Below are 20,761 nucleotides of genomic sequence, written 5' to 3'. Positions count from 1 at the left end.
ATTTCGAAAGATCAGTTAAGAAAGAACTGAGCATCACATTGTCGTTTACAATATATTGTTATAATCTGAGCGTTTTTGACATACCAAAAATCGTGGTTGGTCCATGCCTACAAGTAGGGGTCATTAAGTCATACAGGGGGAACTCTGATAAGTTCCTAAACATAACAAAGGTGAAAAACAAACTTATCCGAGTCCGTTTATTTACTTTCTTCTGAACTTAACTACCTCACGGACAACTTAAATGGATACGCCTAAGTCCGTGATCCATGTTGGCACTTACTTTACGTGCTGCAGCGCAAACCACAGATCCGGGGTGACATGTCTGAGAGGCCGATCCCGGCTTCTCCTTCCGTTATTTAAAGGCCCATATGTTGGAAATAAAAAACAGACTTAGCGCCTGTTCTCCCCAAGCTGCTTTCTGAAGGGGATACGGAGGACGGACTGTGAAAAATGTTTCAGATGCTGCGGCCAACATCTTGGACTGGGGTGCGTTAGGAATGAAAGTCGGATTGGAATAATTATGGCCATTGTTAAAAGTCTATGGCCTATTGCAAGGGACTCAAGTACAAAAGCATATTCCTCAATTGCAAAGAGGAATAATGCAGTACTTATATTAGCAAAAATTATTTTCTCAGCCTCTGGGCTATCGCTACTTGAAAATGAAGAAAGAAGAAATGTGAAATGTGATGGTATAAAGTGTAAACTGTCCTTAAAAGTAAGAGTGGTTATGACTTTCAGCAAGCTAATTTCACTTCTCAATGTTAGCACATTCCATGAATAAGGTAGGCAATGCCCCATTCTTCAATTCATAATTCAAGATGAACATTATTACATATTTTCATAGTATGTCCTATGTTAAAAAGACAGACACATTTTGCATACATTCAAAATCTTAAAGTGGTTCCCTCATGCATTGATTAGTGCGTAGTTTCAAAACAAAACAAAGTTCCTGCCAGCCCCACCGGATAACTTCCTCATTTTTTGGCCACAGACAACATATATGAGAGACAAATGCTACTCTGTTACTTTTTGGCCTCTCACATTATCTCCACTAATGGTTATCAATGAATTCACAAAATTTGACATTTGGACTTTTACATCACTTACAACAATATTGTTACAGATCATTTACTTTTCGTGAGTTCTGTTGATCCTTTTTATACACATAAAGTTCCCACTTGTCTTTCAGAAACACAAGTAATTCTTCATCAAAATGTAGACGTCGTTCGGCTGCCCGTAAGTGGATAATCCATTAGGGCCTCTAGTTTTCTGAGGGCAGCTGTCCGTTTTTTATTTCCAACATATGGGCCTTTAAATAATGGAAAGGAGAAACCCGGGACCGGCCTCTCAGACATGTCACCCTGGATATGCGGTTTGCGCTGCAGCACGTGAAGCAAGCGCTAACATGGATTGGGGACTTACGTGTATCAATTTAAGTTGTCCATGCAGTAGTTAAGTTTGGAAGAAAGTAAATATACTGACTCAGATACGTTTGTTTTTCACCTTTGCTATATTTAGGAACTTATCAGAGTTCCCCCTGTATGACTTAAGGACCACAACTTGTAGGCATGGACCAACCACAATTTTAGGTATGTCAAAAACGCTCAGATTACAACAGTATGTTTTAAACAACAATGTGACACTCAGTTCTTTTTTAACTGATCTTTCGAAATAATGCATATAGGAAATTGGCAAATTTCAGCAACTGGTCACATATACACGTGACTCTGTCTTCAACCATACTGCACCTTTACATTTATTACTAAATATGTCCCATTTCCTCCCACAGAGTTGCCTTTTCTATGACTGATCACCGCGCACTGAACATAGGACATAACATAGTCCTATTTCCAGTGACACCCGTTAAACAGCACACTGCCGCATTGAGAGGTATTAATATGTACTTTTTTATGAAATTTATTGTAATTTTAATAAACCGTATGCTCTAGGTGAATATTTTTAATATACGAGCAAGACTGTGTGCACACCATATTGTAACTGCACTGTACTTAACATATGTGCTACTCTTTAATTTAATAGCATGTAATCGACTATATATATCCACCCCAACAAGAGCCTGGGACCTATCTAAATCCTATTGTTGGAGGGACTAAACAGCAACAGGCTGTCTTATTTTGCAGGTACCAAATTATGACTTTGTTCGTACTATAAACATTTTTATTACTTGGGTCTAATTCTTGGGGATCAATCTTGTCAGAGGAACTGAGAGCATAGGATATTAAATGCTGTATTTGGACTGGCAGTTTACTCAAACAAATATACCATTCCTTTTGTTGTGCTTACTGTGATATCACTATGAAGTCTGCCGTTAGTTTTGTTTTACTTTCTAATTATAAGAATAATGCGGCCGGGTTCACCGCTCAAGCATATCTATTAATTCTTTTTTTTAACTTTAGGGTTACATATTTAGGACCTCAAATGTACCTTTCTTCCTAATGAAACAATTTTGAAGAAACAAATACTGCTCAGACATACAAATCTCCAAGAAAGGTAATGAACTAAGGCAAGAATGGTCTCTCGTCGTTAATGAAATTGACCTTTTAAGAAGAATAGTAGATAAATATCTTAGTTTGATGTTTTTCACAGAAGTATATTTTCTGGCCTTGTGGGTACGATAAGCTGATTTTGTCTGATCAGGAAACTACGTGTTTTTTTAAATAAGGTAATGTCACTTTCGTGGGCCATCTGTAACAGACATTACTAATGTTGTGCTAAATAATATAGAAGCACGCATTGGAATAAAATGCATATTGTCTTTACTGTCTACTGTCTTCTGTCAGTCTAGGAACTTATCGGTTCTGGGAATCTTCACGACACGCCATAGATGTCTATCAATAACAAGAAGAATAAGGTATTGGTTAGCTGGCTCTCAACTATAATTTGAGGGCAATACCTTTGGTTACCTACTCTTTAACAGGGAACCATAGTGAGTTGACTCTACCTGTCCCAAAGCATGAGGTCAGTGTTTATGGAGAGAAGAGCTGTGCATCCATTGTGCTTCTATCTTTCTTCTCCCAACCCATATTTTACACTTGAGACATTGTGTTTGCTCTCACAAAATTCTAGATAGCCGAGAGGTCTTCTTATTGAGGAAGATTGACAGATTTGTATTGGATATCATGTCACCAAGTTCCCCTCGACCCATTCAGGGTCATTACAGGGAAGGCAGATGGCACAATAGGTAATGGTATGCAAAGTTAGCTACCAGCCTTTTTAATTCAACATATCACGCCTGATAATCAAAAATAAAGGTGTGAGAGAGGTGTGCCTGTTGATTTTAATCACTGTTTGTCACGAGTGGAGCGCAAGCTCATTGCTCCATCGCACTTTATACACTTTTTGCTTTGTTTTGCACACTTTCATTTGTGAACAAAATGACTACCTATGATGAGAAAAGGGGTCTAATCTGGTGAGTACCTACCAGATTCCCCGAGGGTGGTGCACCCGTGAGGTGTCATTTCGTTCTCCACACATTTTTTCATATTTGTTTTGATGTACTGTGCAAATTACTGGTCCAGACATCTATTGTGTTCTGTCTGACTGTAATTTGAGGTTTACTAAGTATTCCTTTTTAAAAAAAAATATAACAGAAATTTGGATGAGGTGCGGTATACACCCTAAGAAAAACTGTAGTAAGGCAGGGTGTTGCAGTAGTAGAAATTGATGGTTGGCTTCCCTACTGCTAAAAAGAATACGAATACATTTTTTCAACTAAGAGGCAGGGTTTTTTAGTATTGTTGGTCTGCGAGTGTAGGGCAACCCTGGTTCTCTTTTCCCTCTTGGCTTCTTTTTGGAATAGATGGCATAAGACTATTTTAGGTGTCTTTGCCACACAAGGTAGGCCAGGGATGGTTTGATCATTGAACAGATTATCAAAACTCGCAGTGGATTTCTTTAAGATGGACTGATTGTGTACTTGATGACCTGGAACTTTACTCTACTAGAGAGGAAGGCATTGATAAGTTGAGGATGATTGGTGTCACAATAGTATTCCTAGATCAGTGTCCCAAAGAGAGGATTTTTTAAAGGCCCACAACGTACTACTAAAGTCTGACACGACAACAGAATTCTCTCACTAAACGAAAGGCTATAGGTCCTGAATAAGTGTCAACACTTTCTAGACTGAAGATACGCACATGCATAGAGCCTGATACACGGCAGTATGCTAACAATGAAGTATGATCCCCAACATTCCAAGAACTCTTGTTTACCATCGAGAAGCAGCAGCTAATTGATTATTAGATATGATTTCCCTCATTGTTCATGCTGCCATTGCTAGCCAATCATGATATAATGTTGCTGCAGCCAGGACTTTGCTACAATGATCTTGAATTATCTTGCCAAGATCTGTTGCAACCTAAGCATTAGTATTGATAAACATTGAAAATATAGATAAGTTATATTTATATATATGTCATGAAAGCAAACTTTAAACTATTCAACTCTTCTAAGGACTGGCGTTGTTGCTTAAAAATGATTTGGGAAAGAAAAGGAAGAATTCTTACACTGCACGGTGCTGTTTATGTGTATATGAATGCCATGTACAAGTTGTATTGAAGTCACAAAGAAACTCAGCTTCAACATGATAACGTATAGTGAGTAATATGCAAGAGCTACATTTTTCAAATAATAAAGAGGGTGATAGCAAGCACATGCACACTAACACCCCCACCCCCACCCCCACAGGCACACATATTCATTGGAACAAAAATACAGATTAAAGGGAAGTTAAAGTTAAGTGAAAATGTCAGGTATAATATACTGCTTTAAACTGACAAGACCCTCTAAAATTCACCAATCGCTTTTTAATCAAATCTTAGCTAATGATATAGAAGTGCCAGTGTGCCATGATGAGCACAGTCCTTATTAACATTCTGCCAATCCAAGGCGGGATTTTATTATAAACAGAAAGGGGGTTGGGAGCACACTGCCTCACAGTCCCAGCACAGTTCACCCCTTTGCATCATGGTAAATGAAGTACACAGTTCAAACTTACTTCAGAATTAGCTGGAGTTTTTCGCGAAAGTTGGTGCATACATTGCTGTAGATCTCTAGATATGTGTTTCTGGGATTTAATTATAAAGCCACCATCCACAGAAAATTCTGGGTATCTTCTTTAGTGTTTTGGTTCTCATATAATCCAAAATGACAACTGTCAGATTCAGTTTTTCAGCTAGTTTCCATAATCCTGTCTCTTTCCAAACCAACTCTCAACTAAAACTAAAGAGAGCATATTTCTTCCGAGAACAACCACTGTACTCTCCATCTATCAGGTTACTATTGGCTTTTTTTAGACCGGACAGTTTTAGGATTGTCTTCCCCCAGTACCCCGCAAGGTAATCAATCTGTAACACTAGCCTCAACATCAACATCAACTCTTGCCTCGGCTGCTACTATTGGACAGACTCGTGCTACAGAAAGGACTAATTTGACTCTAGTGGCTTCCCAGTTAAAAGAAAGTGCTACGGCTGTGGATAGCCAGGAAGACTTACCATCATCATTTAGCCTGATACTGCAAATACTACACCAACAAAGACAAGAAGCGCAACAGCACTATTTACAGATGTGAGTGGATAATAGCAAAATGCAATCTTCTCTGCAGGAGATGGCGGGCAAACTAGGTGTAATGTCTCAAGAGATCTCAGAGCTGCAACAAAGGGTTGTGGGCACCGAAGAAATATTGGCACATAAAGAAGTCATTATGAATAAACATGAGGCTCTGATAGCAAGTATGCAGGCCAAGCTGGAGGATATGGAGAATCGGCAGCGGTGACAACATCTCAGACTTTTTGGAATTGTGAGGGGGGCTGAAGTAGCAGACCCGAGGGCATATATAGTACAACTATTTCAGAAGGCATTTCCTGATCTCTCCGACTGGGACAGGGACTCACAGATACAAAGGGCTTAATAGACTGCCTTTAATGCAAAGAAACAAGGGGGGTCAATACCCTTGACCTTTTCTGATTAATCTGGGAAATTTCTTATTGTGACAGGCTATTTCACTAAAAGCTAGTCCTAACTCTATTGTTACAGTAGACTCTGTTACCTTCTTTGTAAGATCAGATTTAAGTAAAGTTACAATGGAAAGGCGCTGGAAGCTGCGTCAATTTATAGATCCAATCAAAGCCCCTGGTGGTCAAGTTTTTCTGCAAGAACCAGCACGGCTAAAAGTATTTAAGAGCGGTTGCACTTATCTTTTCTTGGATGAAAAAGAAGCAGAACAATTTGCAGTCAAGTGGCAAGCTGACGCTGTGGATAAAATGTGAAATAATGGTTGTAAAATTACGTACATTGCTGGAAAGACGCACTGACTAACAATGTGAAATAAGGATTATAACATTGCTGGAAAGACGCGCGGACTCTCGATGTCTGCTCAGGTAAATTGAGCAGGGATGTTGAAGATTTTACTTTTTTTTTTCTTTCTGTTCAAGCACACTATCAAGAATAGGAGAATCTGAATCTTAATCTTTATATTTTCGCTAGGAAGAATAAAAAGTTGCGTGGCTGATCCCCAAGGCTGTGACTCTGTCATGCTGCCCATACAGTGGCAGCTGGTTAAAAAGGGGAGTCCTCCTCTAGGGGCTAAGGGTAGGGATGGGGTAGGTGGATCAGGGGATGGGGATGGGTGGATCTCTGGGAGGGAAAAAAACTTCGGAAAAAACAACACGAGTATAATTTGTATAAAGAATATTATTAGCAAGATTATTTTGACTGGAATGTGCAAGGAGGGAAATAATGACTTTTTAAGATGTATCGGCTGAGATGTTTGGCCTGGAATGTGGCAGGTCTGAATAGTAGGAACAAGAGACAATTCGTTTTTGAAGAGTTAAAGATGTATAACCCACAGATAGCTTTGGTATCAGAGGCACATTTTTCCTATAAAGATCGAAATTTATTAAAGTAACTAGGCTGTGACGTCATCGTTTGTACAGACTTAAATGCTCCAATACGAGGAGTAGCTATTCTTAAACAAAAGCAATTCAGTGCAGAAAGTGGTAAAACTGCCACAGATAAAGCGGGAAGATGGGCAATAGCTCAGTTAGTACTTGAGGGGTGTTAATTTACGTTCTGTGCTATATACGGCTCAAATACAGATGATCCGTCAATCTTCGATCAGGTAAATATTTAGCTGTTGAGTTGGGAGGGAGAGCATGTAGTAATGGGTGATTTCAATTGTATTATGAGTTATGATATTGACACTACTAGATGAGGGGCATTTCAGAGGCTGCGAAGGACACGTGCTGCTATCACAGAATTGGGTCGAATACATGGTATAAGGGACGCGTGGCGGGTATTATACCCAATTGTAGCAGGTTATACCTATTATTCAGCTGCACATAAAGTATGCTCATGCATAGACATGGCCTGGGTTTCGGACAAGATTTTGGAATCTAGTACTATGGAAATTTGCCCAAGAGTCACCTCTGACCATAATTCTATCCTGTTCTCTTAATATCTCAGTGGAGAGGCAGGGGCATAGGCTTTTCTCATTCCCTAGATATTTGTTTCTAAATGTAGATTTTCTAACGCAATTAAAGGAACATTTGAAAGAATTCATTGATATAAATATTGATTCAGCCTCACCAATTGGGGTATGGGATGCCTGTAAGGCTAGTATAAGGGGTTTTACTCAACAATTTATATGGAGAGAGAATAATGAATGTAAGAGAGAAACTGAGAAAGCCATTGGAAATATACTTCTAATTGAGAATCAATTAGCGAAGGCGCTACTCCTGGGCTCCACAAAGGCGGAAGAACTGGGCTATAGTTTGATACATCTTAAGTCTGCTTTGAAAAGTACACTCAGGGAAAAAAGTATTGCTAAATTAAAGAAGTACCATCTATCTCAGTATGAGAGTGGAGAAGATCTTGGCATATAAAGTTGCAGATGACAGGGCCAAGACTTTTATAAAAGCAGTTAAGGGGCCTAATAATCTGGTCTATAATCATCCTAGGCAGATCTTGGAACAATTTGTTAATTATTATCAAGAGCTTTATACTCCTGAAAATCACCCAATAAAAGATGAGATACTTAGAGATATAGATATGAGCACAATAAAATGTATAGGGAATGAAAATTCTGACTTACTAATAGGAGACGTTAAGAAAGCAGAAAGTAGACTCGCAATCAATGCTTTGCCATCAGGTAAGGTGCAATTAGAAGACAATGTCCTGAAAGGTAAAAGTCAATAGACAATTATTCATAGCATGCACATAGCATTACTTGGGTGGGCAAGAAGGAGATAACTCATTTTTTGTCAAAAGGTAATTATTCAGCTTTATGTGGTAACATTCATTTCAAGGTCGGATATACACAGTTAGGAACAGCACTGCATAGAATGTATTGACAACCACATGGGACTTGGTGCAACAAACATGAATAAATAGTGCAGGTGGCGACGCAAGTGAGAGAAAACAGCGTAGTCGGCGCACTGTGCATGAAGTGCAGACTATTTACAGTGGGTGGCTAGAACGGCGCATGTGACATTTTGATATCACAGTGGGCACAATTAATTTTGGTTCAGATCTAAAGCCACTAAGGAGAAGTGCGCCTATTAGTCAGGCTGTTGGGTCGACGGCGTTTCGGTCCAGAGGAATTAGGATCATCATCAGGACTGGTTGTCTGATTTAGGAAGTGCTTCGAAGGATCCAAGGGAATATGAATCCTTATGACCTAGTAGAAGGTTTGAGGTAGCTTGGGTATGAGGCAGCTTGGGGGTCACCGGTAATTTGGTGTCTTCGCTGCAAGGCCGTGAGGCAATTTAATGGATCACCGGTCAATTGGTGTCTTTACTGCTGGGCCGTGCTCGCTGCGGAAAATCAGCGTGGGTCTCTGCCCTGTGGGTGAGCCGTACTTCAGTGAGTAACTGACTGGATCAGCCTTGCAGCCGGCCGTGTCAATCGACCGCGCTGTGTGTCGGCGCTGAATAAATCACCGTGACTGTCCATGTGTCCGCAGAGGCAGATGCCCAGCAGCGAAGACACCAAATTACCGGTGACCCCCAAGCTGCCTCATACCCAAGCTACCTCAAATCTTCTACTAGGTCATAAGGATTCATATTCCCTTGGATCCTTCGAAGCACTTCCTAAATCAGACAACCAGTCCTGATGATGATCCTAATTCCTCTGGATCGAAACGCCGTCGACCCAACAGCCTGACTAATAGGCGCACTTCTCCTTAGTGGCTTTAGATCTGAACCAAAATTAATTGTGCCCACTGTGGTATCACAATGTCACATGCGCCGTTCTAGCCACCCACTGTAAATAGTCTGCACTTCATGCACAGTGCGCCGACTACGCTGTTTTCTCTCACTTGCGTCGCTACCTGCACTATTTATTCACGTTTGTTGCACCAAGTCCCATGTGGTTGTCAATACATTCTATGCAGTGCTGTTCCTAACTGTGTATATCCGACCTTGAAATTAATGTTACCACATAAAGCTGAATAATTACCTTTTGACAAAAAATGAGTTATCTCCTTCTTGCCCACCCAAGTAATGCTATGTGCATGCTATGAATAATTGTTTATTGACTTTTACCTTTCAGGACAATGTCTTCTAATTGCACCTTACCTACCCAGTCCTGACTTGGTCTATGGGTTATACTCCTGTCTTACCTGTAAGATTGCCATCAGGTAAAGCAACAGGAGAGGGTTCAATACCCTTGGAGCTATACAAGACATGTATGGATGAGCTGATCCCACTTTTTAGTCAGGTAATTAGTTTTATTGGGGTAGGGAAAAAGGCTCCTAATTCTTGGAATTCTACACAAATTGTTTTTCTCTTAAAAAAAAATAAACCAGCTGATGAGTGTGGGTCCTATACACCCATTTCGCTTATAAATACTGATGCAATCCTAGCGACTCGCCTGGCACCAATATTGCCTAGTATGATTTCACCTCAGCAACATGGGTTCATCCCAAAAAGAGACACTACAGCCCATATCAACATGACTGTGACAGCATTTGATGTGGCCCGGACCAAGTCGACCCCACTTGGTATGATATTATTAGATGCTGAAAAATGCAATCGACCGAGTGGGGTGGGACTTTTTCTGGGCTACATTGTCAGCATTTGGCTTCAATGGTAAATTCTTAAATTGGATACAGGCTTTATATGACAATCCGACTGCTAAAATTAGCTACGCAGAGATGCAATCTTCTAATTTTTTTATATCTCGGGGCACACAACAAGGGTGCCCTTTGTCACCCTTGCTTTTTGCGTTAACAATGGTGCCATTTATATCAGCTCTACAGAATCAACCCAGGATAATTCCTTTTGTTTTAATTCCAAAATTCTCTTACAATTACTGTATATGCAAATGACATCACAATATATTCAACAGATGTGCCTGAAGCTATGAAGGGACTTATTCAGGAGGCAAAAAGATTTGGGGCTCTTTCTGGATACAGACTGAACATCAACAAAACCCAAGTGTTAATGAATTGAACATTTTTTGTTCCAATACAGGGAGTCTGTAGTGTTGCTACCTACCTAGGGGTCAAAAATTCTGCAAAAATAAATGAAATAGCTGTTTCTTTTAGCAGAGCCTCATAATTTAAAGCAGCTATCTCATTACAAAAATTGCATAAGGTGCTGTTAAGTATTAGTGGGTGGATAAATTTCATAAAAATGAAGATCCCGCCTAAATTTCTTTATTTGTTTCGGTCTGTCCCTTTACGGGTGGATAACCCTATTTTTAAACGTTGAGATGGGAACCTTAGTAGTTTTTTTGGGGGGGTACAAAAAAGCTCGCCGAGCAATCGCTTTGTTAAAACTTCCATTCAATCAAGGGGGTCTCGATTTCCCAGATTTTAAACTATATTTTTGGTCAGCTTTTCTTGGTCGTTTCCGTAGTTTATTGAATCCTACTAATATTATTTTTTTCATAAATTTATGTTAGGTGAAGATTCCAATATGTTTTTTTTCAGAATCAATGACCCAAATTATTTGAAAAGGGTCAAATTTAAGACCGCGCAGGATATTTTAATTATTTGGCGTGCTTTTCTTATTAAGTGTAGGACATCGTTTTATCATTCTAGACTTCCACTATGGGGTAATCCAGGCCTTCCAGAAATTGTTCATGATAAGGTTGGTAAATATTTTTTTAGTTTGGGCATAAAAACTCTCGGGGACCTATATGACCGTAATGGATTTATGACATTTCAAGCACTGAAGACTGTATATAATCTTGCAGAAGGGGTGCGGCTTAAGTGTTATCAGATGCCGGATTATTTTATACGCTGGCTGAATCTTACAGTCATTTCAGACTCTGACATATGGAATTGTCTATATGCGGTTAAGGATAAATCGCTGCTTAGTATTGGATATAAAAGTTTAAATTCCTTTAAGGCTGATGACAGTGCGAGATTTGCGGAGAAATGGAGCCAACAAATGGGTCCTGTTGTTACAGCTAATTTCATCTCCACAGCTTTTAATAGGATTAGTAGATCAGTATATTCTTCTAACTTGAGGTTGCAACAATATAAAACAATGTGTCTGTTATACCACACTCCGGAAAGAATAACAAAATGGTCCTCAAACTACTCTAATAGTGATCGTAAAAAGTGCCCAAAATGAGACCTAATGGCAGCAGACTTGAAACATATGTTCTTTCTTTGTCCGGAATTAACAGAATTTTAGCGAGAAGTCACTCAAGCTTTATCTCAGAAACTTGAGAGATCCTTTTCATTTACAGCCTTAGAAGTATTGGTGGGAGGGCAGAATTGGAATACTTGTCAGAAAGATTAAATGACTATCTTAATAGCTTGTGCAAGATTTACAATAGCTCGGGTTTGGACATCTGTGGAGCCCACTGACGGTTCTGGAGTGGTGGATTCTGGTCAAGGAAACATATGATATGGAATATGCATCGGCTAAAATGAGGGGGATTCAATCATTGCGGAAACTGGAGAAAATCAGGGGCTCGTTTATTTGATATTTTTACGATCCGTATCTGGTGCAATAATTACTTTCAATTACTAAATCTATTCCCCTGTCTAATGAATTCCAGAAAAATGTATCACTCTGTTTTTGTTTATTTCTTTTTTCTGATGCTATGTGCTTGCTGCTTGTTATCCCTCATGTTGTCTATAGAATTTTTTTTAAATAAAAAAAGGATTGTCTTCCCCCAATATTTTGCATGCCTCCCTCCATTTCCTGACCTCAATTTTGCTATCTGTAGGACTTTACCACTGCTGATTAGCTCTAACATACTTGTGCTCTCTCCCCTGTACATGGCAATATTTGCTTACACCCAGTTGGCATATTTTATTTACTTATAAGTCCATAGTAAAGTGCACTACATGTGCCCAGGGCCTGTAAATTAAATGCTGCTAGTGGGCCTGCGCAAACAAAACAAGTGATGGACAGAATGTGGATCAATGTCACACATTCACCCCAGTCCAAAGATCTGGGCCCAAATCCATCGTTTTTTTGCACTCCACACTACCCTGGGTTAGACAATGGCGATATGCAAATCAGCTCTGACCCTGTGCCCCATGGGAACAGTCCAGTCCAAACTACAAAAGCCATGTCCTTCCCAGAACGGAATCAAGCATCCGAGGACCTGTTTTGTTTGTAAATACCGCCATTAGTGCGCTGGGGATGCTCAGATGGGCGTCCCAGGCACTCCACACCACTGGAGTCAAGCTAGCCGGGCTGATGAGAGGTGTTACCTCGAAACCGGTCCGGTCCTCGGATGCTTGATTCCGTTCTGGGAAGGACATGGCTTTTGTAGTTCGGACTGGACTGTTCCCATGGGGCACAGGGTCAGAGCTGATTTGCATATCGCCGTTGTCTAACCCAGGGTGGTGTGGAGTGCAAAAAAACGATGGATTTGGGCCCAGATCTTTGGACTGGGGTGAATGTGTGACATTGATCCACATTCGATCCATCACCTGTTTTGTTTGCAAATACCGCCATAAGTGCGCTGGGGATGCTCAGACGTGGGTCCCAGGCACTCCACACCACTGGAGTCAAGCTAGCCGGGCTGATGAGAGGTGTTACCTCGAAACGGGTCCGGTCCTCGGATGCTTGATTCCGTTCTGGGAAGGACATGGCTTTTGTAGTTCGGACTGGACTGTTCCCATGGGGCACAGGGTCAGAGCTGATTTGCATATCGCCGTTGTCTAACCCAGGGTGGTGTGGAGTGCAAAAAAACGATGGATTTGGGCCCAGATCTTTGGACTGGGGTGAATGTGTGACATTGATCCACATTCGATCCATCACCTGTTTTGTTTGCAAATACCGCCATAAGTGCACTGGGGATGCTCAGACGTGGGTCCCAGGCACTCCACACCACTGGAGTCAAGCTAGCCGGGCTGATGAGAGGTGTTACCTCGAAACCGGTCCGGTCCTCGGATGCTTGATTCCGTTCTGGGAAGGACATGGCTTTTGTAGATCGGACTGGACTGTTCCCATGGGGCACAGGGTCAGAGCTGATTTGCATATCGCCGTTGTCTAACCCAGGGTGGTGTGGAGTGCAAAAAAACGATGGATTTGGGCCCAGATCTTTGGACTGGGGTGAATGTGTGACATTGATCCACATTCGATCCATCACCTGTTTTGTTTGCAAATACCGCCATAAGTGCGCTGGGGATGCTCAGACATGGGTCCCAGGCACTCCACACCACTGGAGTCAAGCTAGCCGGGCTGATGAAAGGTGTTACCTCGAAACCGGTCCGGTCCTCGGATGCTTGATTCCGTTCTGGGAAGGACATGGCTTTTGTAGTTCGGACTGGACTGTTCCCATGGGGCACAGGGTCAGAGCTGATTTGCATATCGCCGTTGTCTAACCCAGGGTGGTGTGGAGTGCAAAAAAACGATGGATTTGGGCCCAGATCTTTGGACTGGGGTGAATGTGTGACATTGATCCACATTCGATCCATCACCTGTTTTGTTTGCAAATACCGCCATAAGTGCTCTGGGGATGCTCAGACGTGGGTCCCAGGCACTCCACACCACTGGAGTCAAGCTAGCCGGGCTGATGAGAGGTGTTACCTCAAAACCGGTCCGGTCCTCGGATGCTTGATTCCGTTCTGGGAAGAACATGGCTTTTGTAGTTCGGACTGGACTGTTCCCATGGGGCACAGGGTCAGAGCTGATTTGCATATCGCCGTTGTCTAACCCAGGGTGGTGTGGAGTGCAAAAAAACGATGGATTTGGGCCCAGATCTTTGGACTGGGGTGAATGTGTGACATTGATCCACATTCGATCCATCACCTGTTTTGTTTGCAAATACCGCCATAAGTGCGCTGGGGATGCTCAGACGTGGGTCCCAGGCACTCCACACCACTGGAGTCAAGCAAACCGGGCTGATGAGAGGTGTTACCTCGAAACCGGTCTGGTCCTTGGATGCTTGATTCCGTTCTGGGAAGAACATGGCTTTTGTAGTTCGGACTGGACTGTTCCCATGGGGCACAGGGTCAGAGCTGATTTGCATATCGCCGTTGTCTAACCCAGGGTGGTGTGGAGTGCAAAAAAACGATGGATTTGTGCCCAGATCTTTGGACTGGGGTGAATGTGTGACATTGATCCACATTCGATCCATCACCTGTTTTGTTTGCTAGTGGGCCTGCAGCACTCAGTGTTCCACCCACTTAAGTAGCCATCTAAACATGGCTCAGGCCTGCCATTGCAGGACCTGTATGTGCGGTTTTACATCACAACTTTGGACTAGCAAGATATACCTCTTGCCAGGCCTAAACCTTCCCTTTTAAAAAAATATGCCACACATAAGGTAGGCCTTGTATGACCCACAGGACTAGGTGCAATGTATGTAAAAAGGCAGGATATGTACCTTTACATTTTATTTGTCTTGTTAGTTAAAAACTCCCAATTTAGTTTTTCACTGTGGCAAGGCTTATCTCTCCAATTGGATAACATTGGGATTACCTTATGTTATGCTATGTTAAAATATTTGTAAAGCGCATGGCTGTCCTGGCAATGGGACGTCCCAGCGCTGAGCCAGCGAGGAAGAGTAAGCACATGGAGAAACTAATGATCAGCGAAGAGCCAAGTCTTCACTGCCCTTCTGAAGGCAAGTAATTAGGAATGCTCTGGTAAAGAGGGATAGAAGCTTCCACAGGGCTGGAGCAATAACCCGGAAGAAATGCCCTCCAGCTCTGGCTCTGCGAACCCGGGAAAGCTGTGCCAGATAGAGATCAGCAGAGCATAGAGCACACGCAGGGGCATATGGAAGACACAAATTGCTCAGGATCACTGGAGAAGGGCCAGAGAGAATCTAATAGGCGAAGCAGAGGGCTTTAAAATGGGTTCTCTGCTCTATGGGCAGCCAATGTAGATGGCAAAGGAGACCAGCGACCGAACATTACCTAGGTAGGGCAAACAGAGTACAGGCTGCGACATTCTGGGCATGCTGGAGCCTTTTAATTACTGATTAATTGGAGCTAAGGAACAATGTGTCACAATAATCCTGCCTTGCCGAGACAGTGGCCCGGACAACTATCTGATGGGCATGAGGTTTAAAAACTCCCAAAATGGGTTTTAGGTCAAGAGCAGCACATAGAAAGTGACTAACATCGATTTAGCATGACCGTCAATGGAAAGGGCACGATCCACCCAGACACCCAGGTTCTTGACCAAAGTTTTCGCCAGAGGCGGCGCACCAAGTTCAGGGGGCCACCAATTGCTGCCCCAGAAATGGTGGTCTCTCCCAAGGAGGAGGATCTCTGATTTATTGGAATTCAGTTGAAGACAGTTGGCTGACATCCAATCAGAAATGGAAGTCCGGTCCTCCTAAAATTTCTTTGAGCCCTGGCTAGGATCATTGGTAAAGGAATGCACCAGCTGCGTGTCATTAGCGTACGACATCAAAGAAATATTTGAGCTTTAGCTAGCTGAGCCAATGGCCGAATGTAAACATTGAACAAAGAAGGGCTCAATGCAGAACCCTGGGGATCGCCACAACGTAAAGGATGTTTGTTAGAGTAAAAAGGGGAGAAATAACTTGAAAAGACCTGTTGGACAAAAAGGAGGAAAACCAGGAGAGGGCTTTACCGATGATCCCAATCTTCTGCAGCCAGTGCAGCAGAATGTTATGGAAGAACGTATTGAATGCTGCACGTAGGTCAAGTAGAAACAGTGCTGAGGTTTTGGCCTCATCCAGGGAAACATGTAATTGCTCAGTAATCATCAGCAAAGCTGACTGAGCTATGAAGGGGCCTAAATCCATTTTGGGAGGGATCCAATATGGAGTGAGATTCCAGGTACTGAGTCAAAATAGTACTGACGTGAGTTTCTGTAAATTTTCTGCTAGAAATGGAAGTAGAGAGATTGGGTGAAAATTCTTTTACCTGGTGGCATCTAGTGAAGGGTTTCTTTCAGCAAAGGAATGACTTTGGCATGTTTCCAAGATTCTGGGGTGACGGCCTAGGACAAGGATAGATTGATAAGCTCTAAGCATCTAGTTAAAAAATGGTTTTAGAACTTTATAAAGAGTTCGGGTTCAAGCGAGTCATCTGGGCACCTGGAGTTTATTTTAGTAAACGGGATTTGAAGGACTACATAGGAAATTGAGAAAAAGATGACAGGGAATGTTTAATAATTACTATGTTGTAAACCCCCAATGTGTCCAGATTGGTCCTCTCCAGGCAGAAACTGTCATAGATGCCCTCAACCATATTTATAAAGTGAGTGGCCACGTTTCGCAATGAGGGTTGAACAATATGGTGCTTTCAGAAACTGACGGTGATTTCACCATGTCTTTTAAAAGGGAGAAGATCATTTTTGCAGGGTTATTACTCATATTGATTTTGTTAGCGTCGTAGCAGTTTAAGGTAGGTTTTGATAGAAGTTCTATACTGAATTTTAGCTATGGGGTCCTAAGAGCACCTTCAAGCATGCTCCAGAACCTTGCAGTTCTTCTTTGCTACTGTTAGCATCTCCTCAAACCAAGCATTAGCCCACATTTTTTTAGGAAAGGTCAACTTGGCAGGGATGATTGACCCACCCGAATCGCTTATTGGCTGCCTCTTGTTAGTGGGCAATGCTGGTGTCAGAGGGCCGAGAGTAGCTCGTAAGGTGATAGGATCCAATTTATATATCTGACAAAATGTACGGGAATGGAAGAAGAAGAAATAACAAGGGCTCGGAAGGTCAATGGGGGAGCACCAATGTGTTTAAGATGAGAACCCTCACTCATCCCATGGTGACGTGCTTCATCATTGGGTCCCATCTTTTTTATTAAACTAGCACCCTGAAAACCTATCATAAGTATAGGGGAGGAAAGGGCAGAGTGCAAGCAAAAATAATGTGTGAATTAAAACTACCTCTTAGTGGGTTGAAATGATTTTTATTCTGCTACCCCCAATGGATAGGATTAAAATACAAGCTAAGTGAAATGGGGATATGGACTTCCCTATTCTATCCTGGACAACATGCTTCTGCCTTCATTGACCAACAGGTTCATGGCATGCGTCAGAACAAAAATCAGTAGGCACTTTGCTTATACAGATTGCTACTTTTTCAAAGAAATGAAAACCATACTTCCATTGGTATGGAGCAATCACAAGGTACAGACATCAAGTGCAGTCCACTAGAATCATTTTTAACCTCTATAGGTAACTCGATCTTTAACAGTCCTTTCATCGCTAGTCAGATCGCAAACGTCTTGACCGCTGCATCCATGAAGGGCCGGAGAGGGTCCAATTTATGCCACGTTTGATTATAGGGTTGCGGTGAGGCTGAGATTTAGAGCCTGCTAGATGAATGTAGAATGACACGAGGAAGCGGTTGGTCCATGTAATGGGTAAAGGTAAGCCTGATTGCTCAGTCACAATCTACCAGAGGGCAAGCACAACATTATTTAGGGTGTGTTGTGATTTACCCTGACTAGAAATGTGGTTCCTGCTTGGACAGGGTGCATACCTCTGCCAACCAGAAACTCATTTCAAATTCTTTCTTCAAGAACGGACAACAATATCCTCTATTATCAATGCACTCTTAAGACCCTCCTAAACTTGGTAAGAGTTGAAACATGCAAACACATATGGAACATAACAAAATAAAAATGAGACCATGATGACTGTGACCAGCTCTATTGAGGTTTGAGAAGAACGATATAGATCAAGAGTGTTCAATATAGTTCTAGAAGGGCAGAGAGTATGCTGGACTTTTAGAAAACCCATTGACTACTTAAAGGAATTTCATTTAGATTCATCATTTTTAGGTGCATTTTATAAAAATCTGACACAAATCCATCCCTTTTAGAACTCTATACATATTATCCTCCTAGAACAAAACTTCACTTTACTCAATACTCTTGCTATTGACCTAAAATGTTTGCATGGAGATTGCATCTGTCCTTTTGTTTTGAGTGTCAATAAAACATGAACAAATATACATGCAGGTAAATACATTTAATAGGCACATTGAAGGAGACAGTGACATGACATGATTTAGGCTGATCTTGTTTTACTAAAATGGCCAATTTATCATTATCCTGATAAAAAAGTTAAAGTCAATAAAAAAATCATACATGAAGAGTACCTAAATAGCTCCTCAGCAGTCCATCAATAAATGCGATCTTTTTATGAATCTATTTTGTGTTCTAAAATAAGGTGAGATCCCCAATCTCAACCAATAAGCTTATTGAAAGGATTGAGATTTCCACCGATCATGGAATCCCATTTTTTTAGGAAAGGTCAACACAGACTAAACTTTAAAAATCTTCACTTCAATTGCTTATAAGATTTTACAATGGCTCTTGTAATTCCTAGAAAATTCCAGGACATGATCTACAATCCATGCGCCACCTCTTGGAGAGAAGTGGGTAGTATGAATTTGGATACCAGTCCCAACACTTTTGTGAGTGTTATAAGACAGTACCAACCCAGTTCTGATACTGATTCTAAGCAGCGAACCTTAGTATTAGCATCAATATCTATTAACTTACATTAACACAATGCCATCTAACCTCAAGTCTATTCAACTCTACTGAGTAATCAATCATAGTAAGGTACTCTCTTGCTCATTTAGCCAGGTCACTAGTAGATGAAGGAGAATGGAGGAAAACGGGTATGCAAAAAAATGGATGCATGCTACTCATCAAGAATAAGACTTCTTGTGTGATTTTTTTTATAGCAAACATGTTTCAAAATTATCATAAATTGACATAGCATAGTTAGAACTGACCCCATTGCCCCGCCTGTTTCAAAAGGGCACTATCACTCTCTGATACAGTTATAGATGTGCTCTTCCTCACTGTTTGCACTCAATGCATTCTTTACAAATATTACCAAATGAGCTTTTTAGTACTTACAACTTTTCCAAGAATGTAGATCCACCATCAGCAAAAAATAACCATCCAAACATTTTCATTGGGCTCCAGTCCAGTTGAGGTAGTGTAAAGGGTATAAGCTGTGTGGAGAAGAGAAGCAATGTCTCAAAAGCAGCTTTCTCTCCAATCCACCTGTTTCCAAACTTTATATACGCAAAAACATTAATTTGAGGGATTCTTTCCCAAGCACTATGTACAAAAGTACAGGGAAATCATGCAGTTTACAGCAGATTCTTCAAGGTCATTCACTAAGAAGCTATTGGTATTGAAGAGGGAAATATTCCAGCAGTTTCAGCATATGCCAAGCAAGCTTGACCTTCATCAGGAATGTTGCTGGTTCACCTATCCCTACACAAATTGATAGGATGGTGCACTTTTCTGCCAACATTGCTAAACAAACTGTCCAAAAAGCCATGGATATTTTCAGGTATTTTCAAAGGCAATATTTTGTGGTCTATTGATATTCATAAAATTGTATCTTCACTGTTCTGTTTCATTTATGTTCATTTCTCCAGCCTACCATTCCCATGTAGATTCCAAGTCTTGCTTCCAGTTGTCGCACACATGGTAGTCCCTACATCTTAGTCAATTGACATAAGCTATAGCTGCACAGTTACATACATGCACCAGAGCGTCTGTTTCTGTCAGAGATATTTTCTCCTACACCCATGCGCAGGTGCAGCTGCACTCTTGTGGTGATCTAGCAAGAGCAGTCTCTGCCATATAGCGATAACACCACCAACTTTCCAGACACTAGAAAGACCACAATGTTCTCACAGACTTCCTCTGCATTTGTCCACACAATCTCTTATTCCTCCCTCGTTTTTTATTCTAATTCATGCATAGGCTCAATGATTAACAGAATAAAAGCACAACTGTGGTTCTCACGTGCCCCCAATTTAATACCCTACCGATATAGACCGAATTACAAGTACGCATTCTTACATTTATGTCTGTAAATGGTCTACTGTTCCTTACCAGAGTATAAATACCTATTTATATGTAATTACAAAAAAATAAAATTCTGCCATTTTTCTTTATTGACACTGGCCAATTTATCTAGCTTTTTCTGTAGGTTACATTAACCTTATATAAAAAGCTACAGACAATGGTTAGTATAACTGGAACTTAGAGAAACTCAACTCAGATTAAATATTTCGCTAGAAAATCTCCATAACACCTTTGTGTATGGCTTAAATTTAACACCACAGGGCATATCATAATTGAGTGAATTTTTTTGGGGGTGTGCAGGGTGTCTTGAGTTGAAACATATACCTTGAAATTTCTCTAAGTTAATGAATGAACTTTAAAAATAAATTTTTTTCTAAAGTTCATGCATTAACTCTGAGAACTTCCGAGCTATATGTTTAATACTTTAGACCCCTCGCCCATAAAAATAGAAAAGGGGCTCAACATATCATGGTAATGCATGTAACACCAT

The 20,761-nt window shown here is 41.2% G+C and overlaps 1 protein-coding gene across 1 annotated transcript in view; it reads right to left on the bottom strand.

Annotated features, from left to right (window-relative positions):
• LOC147747113 (vitamin D3 hydroxylase-associated protein-like) overlaps positions 1 to 20,761 on the bottom strand; it is a 639,379-nt gene that overhangs the window by 86,324 nt on the left and 532,294 nt on the right. Inside the window, exon 9 of the mRNA XM_086952364.1 lies at positions 19,303 to 19,400. Coding sequence (XP_086808490.1) covers positions 19,303 to 19,400 — 98 coding nt within the window. The remainder of the gene's footprint in view (positions 1 to 19,302; positions 19,401 to 20,761) is intronic.

The sequence above is a fragment of the Lissotriton vulgaris genome, chromosome 1_1 (genome assembly GCF_964263255.1).
Source record: "Lissotriton vulgaris chromosome 1_1, aLisVul1.2, whole genome shotgun sequence".
Taxonomy (NCBI): Eukaryota; Metazoa; Chordata; class Amphibia; order Caudata; family Salamandridae; genus Lissotriton; species Lissotriton vulgaris.
The sequence above is the reverse complement of the archived record's forward strand: the minus strand, read 5'-3'. Positions and strand labels throughout refer to the sequence as shown.